At 37.6% G+C, this 8866-nt stretch overlaps 1 protein-coding gene across 2 annotated transcripts; it reads left to right on the top strand.

Moving 5' to 3' along the window:
- The first annotated feature begins 1104 nt into the window (after positions 1-1104).
- On the top strand, positions 1105-8853 carry LOC147551350 (kinesin-like protein KIN-13A). Of its 2 annotated transcripts, none has more exons than XM_086672066.1 (13): positions 1105-1443; positions 1684-1952; positions 3032-3253; positions 4038-4226; positions 4489-4593; positions 4788-4865; positions 5130-5211; positions 5493-5655; positions 6154-6483; positions 6864-7082; positions 7163-7847; positions 7951-8016; positions 8200-8853. In XM_086672066.1, the coding sequence occupies exons 2-13, from the start codon at positions 1737-1739 to the stop codon at positions 8380-8382; spliced, it is 2538 nt and encodes an 845-aa protein (XP_086528192.1). In that variant the 5' UTR covers positions 1105-1443; positions 1684-1736; the 3' UTR covers positions 8383-8853. The 2 variants fall into 2 exon arrangements, with proteins under 2 accessions (XP_086528192.1, XP_086528193.1); XM_086672067.1 differs by having other exon boundaries at positions 1169-1443; positions 3032-3893; positions 3980-4226.
- Positions 8854-8866: the final 13 nt, after the last annotated feature.

The following is an 8866-nucleotide window of genomic DNA, read 5'->3' as shown; positions in this document are numbered from 1 at the left end:
CTCCACCACTCACCTCTCTCCAACTCACCTCTCTCTCTCTCTCTCTCCAAGTCAGCACTCAAACTTAAAAAAAAAAAAAAAAATTTTTTTTTTCACTCACCTCTCTCTCTCTCCAATCAGCACTCTCATGAAGGTCGCCGGCCGGAAATTTTCCGGCCGGCGACCTTCATACTTAAAAAAAAAAAAATTTTTTTTTTTTCACTCACCTCTCTCTCTCAACATTCCGGCGAAGGGGGTTTCCCTTCGCCGGAATCTGGTCTGTTCTTCAACAGACCTATTCTGGTCTGTTCTGTTGAAGAACAGACCGTCTGTTCTTCAACAGAACAGACCAGGTCTGTTGAAGAACAGACCAGATCTGGTCTGTTCTTCAACAGAACAGACCAGATCTGGTCTGTTGAAGAACAGACCAGATCTGTTGAAGAACAGACCAGATCTGGTCTGTTCTTCAACAGAACAGACCAGGTCTGTTGAAGAACAGACCAGATCTGGTCTGTTCTTCAACAGACCAGATTCCGGCGAAGGGAAACCCCCTTCGCCGGAATGTTGAGAGAGAGAGAGAGAGATTAGTGAAAAAAAAAAAAAATTTTTTTTTTTTTTTTTTTTTAAGTATGAAGGTCGCCGGCCGGAAAATTTTCCGGCCGGCGACCTTCATGAGAGTGCTGATTGGAGAGAGAGAGAGAGAGAGAGAGAGGTGAGTGAAAAAAAAAAAATTTTTTTTTTTTTTTTTTAAGTTTGAAGGTCGCCGGCCGGCGACCTTCATGAGAGTGCTGATTGGAGAGAGAGAGAGGTGAGTGAAAAAATTTTTTTTTTTTTTTTTTTTTAAATTTTGAGTGCTGACTTGGAGAGAGAGAGGTGAGTTGGAGAGAGGTGAGTTGGAGAGAGGTGACGTGGAGAGATATGAGTGGTGGAGAGGGAAGTGAGGTGGAATTTAGGTTTTTGTTTTTAATTTTATTTTGAAAATATATTAATGTGAAGGGTATGTATGACATTTCCATGAAAATAGGGGGCCATATTTGAATTTACAGAAATTTGGGGGCCATAAAGGAAGCTGGTCACAAAGTAGGGGGCCATATAGGAATTAACTCTTTTGTTTTTTGATGAAGGCCCTTTCTTCAATTAATGAAATGTTTCCTAATTTTATTGGTAGACACGATGAAATGTAACATCCAATCTTATTTGTTTAACTATGACATGAGAGCGTACTCCTCTCTTCTAAGCGTGCTGGCTTTGCCATTATCCGCCTTCGTCTTCAAATATATATATATATATATAGAGAGAGAGAGAGAGAGAGAGAGAGAGAGAAAGTAGAGAGATTTAAAGCTTCGTACAAACTTCGAAAATAGGGTTTCGATCTTCTCCAGTTTCACTCCAGATCTGAATAGCAATAACGTTCCTGTTAATTCCGGCCGGTACGGACAAACGCATCATTTCGGATCGAATCTGGTAACTAATTTATTCATTTCTCCTCTTTGATTTATCGGAAATGGCTTTTAAATCTTCGCTGAGGTTAGATTTGAATAAGATCACTAGCATTTAGGTGGATTTAAATCTCAGATTTGCGAGGGAAATCGTTAATGTTTTGATTGATATTCAGTTTCTTAATTATTCTTTTGCTCTTTGTATCAATCTATGGTTAATTTGACTTTATAGGTTTCTTAATTAGAATAATTGATTAACTTGCAGTGATTGTTTAGAAATTATAAAAATTGGCTCCCCAACGCCGGTCTCATTACCATATGGGTGGCCATATGCACCAGAGCAACGCTGCTGCTGCGGCAGCTGCTTTGTATGATCACCCTGGTGGTGGATCCTTACATAACACCGGCTCCTCAAGTGATGCGGGAGATGCTGTCATGGCAAGGTGGCTTCAGTCTGCTGGTTTGCAGCATTTGGGTTCTCCTGTCTCTTCAACGGGGATTGACAATCGGTTCTTACCAAATCTACTGATGCAGGTATGGAAAAATTGATATCTTCGTTTTTGCAGTTGCTTTCAGGACCATTTCCATTTAGATTCCTTTTTTGCATGATGGAGCATATAGAAATTTCGCTCTCAAGTTGTGGGTTGCATGGTATCTTTGTCGAATAGCTTTATAACTTGTGACTTTTGAATAGTGTTTGGTGGGGGAGGAATCCCCAAATCCTATGGTTATCTCCATTTTACATGATTAGTATGCTCTTTTAGTGCTAGGTCAGCTCGCCTCCCTTGGTCTAGCCAATAGTGAAACGGATTTTGACGATTATCTCATTATCTTTTTAAAATATTTTTCACTTTTTCGGTGAAAGAGGATCCTATTCCTTATAATTTATTTATAGAATTTGTTCTTTTGCAACTCCAATTGTATTCTACTTGAGGAATCCTCAGATCCATTGTTATCTCCATTCTACACGACTATTATGCTGGCCACAACTTGGGTGAGCATATACCTCTCCTTCCGTGGCTTAGCAGACAGCAACATGAATTTTGACATTTATCGCATTATTTATTTAAAATGCTTTTCATTTCTTATGGCAAATAGCAATGTTAAAAAAAAATGTCTTTCTGCTTCGATGCGGTTTTCTTTGACAATGCAAGACGGTAGAGAGGCGTAGCTTCAATGTCATTGTCATATATTTTAATGTAGTAATAGTATTTTGTTCTATTGATAGTATATTTTCTTGAGTTTGAAAGTTAATGGATATGAGTGCTTTCGGTCAGCTCTACCCATTTGACTACCTCGACAAGTAAAGAAAAAGAGAGGAAAGAACAACAAAACGAAGGCGTAAATTTTGATGCAGTACACCTATATTTTGCCTCGAGAAGTGCACAACAATGCATATCTAATGAATTTCTAGAATTCGCTCTTTTGCAACTTCAATTGTACTTTACTTCCAGTCAGTTGTTAATAAGTATTCTTTCCTTGCTGGTAGTTGTTTTTTTCTTGCACCTAAGGTATATCTGGTAAATTTGTTCCAAGTTTTCCTATTTCATATGTAAATTAACTTTTTTTTTTGCTTCTTAATAATGCTGGTTCTGTACTTCTGTGATACGAAGGGTTACGGAGCACAATCTGCAGAAGAGAAGCAAAAGCTTTTTAAATTGTTAAGGAACCTCAATTTGAATGGGGACTCTGGTTCAGAATCATACACCCCAACTGCTCAAAGTTTGGGAGGGGTACCTGCAGCAGATGGCTTTTTTTCCCATGAACTCAGAGGCGAATTTGGTGCTGGGCTTTTAGATCTTCATGCCATGGATGACACCGAGCTTATTCCAGAGGTACAGTGCTTTAGGGTATACTCTGTTTGCAACCTTTATTATATCATGTTACTATCATACTCATTATATAAATATCACTGTTATACTTTATAAAAAGAAAATCAGTGTTATGTGTTTACATTGGTAGAAATCAAGTTATTTAAATTTTAAGGAACTGCTGGGCTCGAGACTCAGCTTGGATTTGACTAAGAAGATTCCTGAATCAGCACAGTTACCTGGTAGTAACTACAAAAATTTGTCTTCATGAAATATATTACTTATGTATAAGTTTTAATTTGGTCTGGTGTCTTCCTACCTCCCTCGTCTTAATGGCTTGGTAAGGCATCAAAGGGAACAAAGACAAAAAGCATCTCCTAGGACCTGGTTCCAAAAGCTGAGGTTTGGGCTTCTTGGAAGGCTCGGAATAATGCCATTTTCTCGAGGAAAAGGATGCACAAGGACTCTATCCTCTTCAATTCTAAAAGCCTCATTTTTCACCGGAGTATAAGATACTAATGGGCTAAACATAGAATTTTTATGGACATGGCGGAAAACTGGGATACTTTTGTCCATTTGTTGTAATTTTTATCTTTTTTAATCCCTTCCCCAAGGGGTTCTCTTTGTAAATGTTTTCATCGTGTAATTCAAATTGTTCAATATTGTATATATATATATATATATATATATATATATATATATATATATATATATATATATATATATATGTATATTATCATCGTTAACTAGCTACCAGAATGATATTTATTGTGAGCAATTGTTAATATCATTTGTATCTCCTCCATAGGATGTTATGTCAGAAGCCTTCGAGCCATCGCCCTTTATGCCTGCTGATCCAAGGGGGTTCGATAATGATTTTGATGTGGTGCCTACTAGATCAAAAAGAGGGCAAACCACAGAGCCTTCCATCAGATTTGTGCAGAATGAAAAGGATATTACCACGAAGGAGAGCAACCTGGCCAAAATTAAAGTTGTGGTAAGTTGGTTATTTGCTATAATGCTATTACTGCTTGTTATTGTATTGAATGATGGTCACGAAATCGTTTTTTTCTGAGAATTTAAATATTTGTTCTTCTCCTTTTCTTAATTCAATCAAATTATTCAAAAAAAAAAATTTAAATATTTGCATATAAGAAAAATCTCCGAAAGCAATCTAATGATTATATACCAAGACAAGGAAATCAGCTGAGACGTTGTTGAAACTTACTGACTTTGGTCATATTCCATTGTAATTATAGGTTCGTAAAAGGCCTTTAAACAAGAAGGAGCTGTCACGTAAGGAGGAGGATATTGTAACTGTGGTTGACGAGGCATATTTAACTGTCCATGAGCCCAAGCTAAAGGTTGGTTGCAGATATGTTACTACTGAATATCCTACTTATGTTAAGTGAAGGAATTTAAACCGTTCAAATATTTAAACCAGTTAATCCTGATATATAATATATAAAAATAAATCCTGAGATAAGATGGGAGAGGGATGTGTGACCTTATCTTCGTTATTCTATGTATGGGCTAACTTTTTGTTTGTGATGTGAAGGTGGACTTGACTGCTTATGTGGAGAAGCACGAGTTTTGTTTTGACGCTGTTTTAGATGAGCACGTGTCTAATGATGAGGTAGCATATGGATTTCAGAAGCTTGAGAATTTCTAGTTCATGTAGAAACTCTGTAGTAAATTCGTTTTTTGGCTTCATCATCATAGTTTTGCCCCAAAAAGTGTTGGAATTTGCACCACCCTGTTTGGTTTTATTTTAAAGCTTTTTCGGTTTTGTTAAAATGTATTTCTGCACACTTGTATATCCAAATTCTACCTTGTATTTGTCATTTTTCTCATTAGAATCTAAGGCTTGATTTGCTTTCCATATTTGTTTGTTGAACAGGTATATCGTAACACCGTAGAGCCAATTATACCTACCATTTTTCAGAGAACAAAAGCGACATGCTTTGCCTATGGTCAAACTGGTGAGTAAGATCTTTCAAAACTCTCTTTTCTTTTTCTTTCTTTTCTTCGTTCAAAACTATCTATTACCAATTAAACGAGCGAGTCAGAAAGTTATCATAAGTTCCTTTAGATGCATTACTAGGGGTATTTGGGCGAGACCTTGTTCTTGTTATATCCATCTGCCGTTGGCACATATTTTGACCCTTTGTTTGTGAGAACTCCATCTGATAAACAGCTTTTCATATTCATTTTTTGTACTATTGTTTGATTCATTGATTGTACTCGCTGATGTGCTTTTCAGGTAGCGGTAAAACATTCACTATGCAACCTCTGCCTCTCAGAGCTGCGGAGGACATCGTTAGGTTATTGCATCATCCAACACATCGCAATCAGAAATTCAAGTTGTGGCTTAGCTTTTTTGAGATATATGGAGGAAAACTTTATGATCTTCTCAGTGACAGAAGGTCTTCATCTTTTCCTTTGTGTGTTGTTGATTGTTATGGTCTTGTGGGTTTAATGGCCTTTTAATATGCAAGTATTATGCGAGTCATGTATTGTTTTGAGCACTTATAAAACAGGGGTGCTGTATGTATGGGGAAATCATTGGTCAGGGTGTCAAAATACCCAATCTGTGAATAACTTGGAAATGATACCCGTGGGTTCGAATGAGTTTTCATATTAATAAGTTTTCGTATAGTTATGGACGTTAGGAATACGGATACCTACCAAATAACTACTTGGTTGAACAAGCGAGTCTGAACACTATCTAATGGTCGAATCTTGTCTCGCTCTGAATCTCGTATCCAACTAAGATGTTGGTTTTTCAGCTGCAGTTTTAGGTTGTTTTGTGAGTTTACTTATGTCCATTCTTGCATTCATTGATTTAGTATAGAGGAAATAATTGACCTTTCAGGAAAAAAAATACTGATAATCATATATCATCTGTTGATCTTCTTAACTAGAAAACTCTGCATGAGAGAAGATGGCCGTCAACAAGTTTGTATAGTTGGGCTACAGGAATTTGAAGTCGCGGATGTACAGATTGTTAAAGAATATATTGAGAGGGGAAATGCATCAAGAAGTACGGGATCTACTGGTGCTAATGAGGAATCGTCAAGATCTCATGCTATTTTACAACTCGTTATTAAGAAGCATCATGAAGTAAAAGGATCTAGAAGGCTAAATGAAGTGGTTGAACCCAAGCCTGGCAAAGTTGTGGGGAAGATCTCTTTTATTGATCTTGCAGGCAGCGAGCGCGGTGCTGACACTACTGACAATGACAGGCAAACACGGTAAGTTCTGAAGTTCTTTTCGTTGTTTCGACGGTCAATTCTTAGGGAACTGACGAAGTCGTTTTCCCGTGGATAGCTGTTTTAAGTATGTTAAGAAGTGGTAAAATGAGATTTTCGCTGCATCTATTTATTTTTTACGAAGTGTGTACTCAGGTTCAACTCGCATGATAAAAATCTAAGTTTTAGCGACATCTAAGTTTGTATTTATTGGTTATCTAATGAAGTACAGTATACTCAATGTCTTGTTCTTACAAACCACAAGGTCAAGAATATTCGACAATGAACTAATGTGCTAGATCTCAAGATGACATCTATCGAGTTACTTCAAAAATCTACTGTCATCCTTATTTGTAGTCTCATGGGTTGTTTTCTCCACTCAGGATTGAAGGGGCAGAAATCAACAAGAGCCTTTTAGCCCTGAAGGAGTGTATCCGTGCTCTTGATAATGACCAAATTCATATCCCGTTTCGTGGAAGCAAGCTCACAGAAGTGCTCCGTGATTCTTTTGTTGGCAACTCAAGGACTGTGATGATCTCTTGTATTTCTCCAAATGCAGGATCTTGTGAACATACAGTCAATACTCTGAGATATGCCGATAGGTAAGCTCTTGTTGTCTTACTGCACCAGATTACTTTTCTGATGATGTTTATCTAATAAAAGGCAACTGTTGACTGAACAGGGTTAAAAGTCTATCAAAGAGCGGGAATCCCAAAAAGGACCAGGCCTCAGGCTCCTTGATACCTACAAATAAGGAATCTTCGTCAACATCATCTTTGCCACTTTCTGTGGAGTCTGAGTATGTTTTTGAACCAACTCAAGAAAAGAAAGTGGTGGATGGAGGCAGAAGAGGTGTAGAAAGAGAACCCTCTTCCTATAATGCTCTCCCTGAATTTGGAAAACAGCCTTCTAGTGTGCCCTCGAACAACCCTTTCAATAGGAGGGAACAGCAATCTGGTCTTCCATCATACCTCTCCAATGGCAGGGAACAACCTTCTAGTCTTCCATCACACCTTTTCAATGGGAGGGAGGAAAGTGCCGTGACTTCTAGTTCTCTGGACAGAGAGAGAGTCAACTCGAAAAACACTTATGGTGGTTCAACTAGTCAGAAACCTTATTCCTCTGCTCAAAATTCAAATAATACTCTAGAGGAAGAGAAAGTGCAGAAGGTTTCTCCAACTCGTAGAAAAACATACAGGGAAGAAAAGTCGGATAAGCAGGGGAACTTATCTAGGAAAGATAGTGCACCTGATTTGTCCACTACAAGTTACAAGCAGCAAAATACTTCTGAATCTAATTCGAACAATGTTGGGGCAAGACAAAATGCTTATGTTACTCAGGATGGAGATATCAATGCAATTCTTGAGGTCAGGACATCAATTACACCAATTATATGCTTCATTTTCCCTTTTTGATTGATACTTTCTCTTTTAGCTGTCCTTAAAGTTTATCTTGTCCTTGATACATCAGGAAGAAGAAGCACTAATTGCAGCTCATAGGAAAGAAATTGAAGACACCATGGAGATAGTTCGAGAAGTGAGTATTCTTTCTAATTAACAATTACTTTTTTGAATATGTCAAAACAGTATAATGTAGTCCGACGAAAACTTAACTTTAATCCATTTCTATAAACTACAATGCCATTAACGTAATATATTTTTATTCCTGGATTTGAATACTCAACTTTCTGTATTTGTTATCTCTTCGCTTCAAATTTAGGAGATGAAGCTATTGGCAGAAGTAGATCAACCTGGAAGTCTCATCGACAACTATGTAACACAGTTAAGTTTTGTTTTGTCACGAAAAGCAGCAAGTTTAGTTAGTCTACAAGCTCGCCTCGCAAGATTTCAACATCGATTGAAAGAACAAGAAATACTTAGCCGGAAAAGGGTCCCTCGTTAATCTGGGTTTTCAATTACTTGGGAGACTCCTAACATAAATTGTGTCACCACCCAAACCATCAGCAGCACCGCCACCAAAACCAAAATCATCACCACCACCAAAACCAAAATCATCACCATCGCCACCACCATCATCTGCCTGTAATTTATCATTTCTTTTGTTTAACCTTGTAATGCTGTTCAATTGTCAAAACAGACTTCCAATTCCATATGTACAGTTGCTCTCTACCAGCAGGGAGTTTTGGTCTGAACTTGAAGTTTCAGAAAAGAAGCCAGTGACACATATTCATGGAGTTTGCTGACTATCCAGTAAGGGCGTGAAGAATCCTTTCTGTGTTTTCGTTGCCAAGTTTGGAACATTTGAGTGTTTAAAGAAGGGAGGGAAAGTGCTTTGATTTCAATCAGTTCCATGTATGCTGTAAAAACTATTGTTATTAATACATTATCAAAGCAGAAGAGCAAGATTTAAACATCTTCCAAAATTA

This window comes from Eschscholzia californica, unplaced genomic scaffold (assembly GCF_041429995.1).
Source record: "Eschscholzia californica isolate CP2 unplaced genomic scaffold, dmEscCali1.0.p SCAF_3, whole genome shotgun sequence".
Classification (NCBI taxonomy): Eukaryota; Viridiplantae; Streptophyta; class Magnoliopsida; order Ranunculales; family Papaveraceae; genus Eschscholzia; species Eschscholzia californica.
The sequence above is the reverse complement of the archived record's forward strand: the minus strand, read 5'-3'. Positions and strand labels throughout refer to the sequence as shown.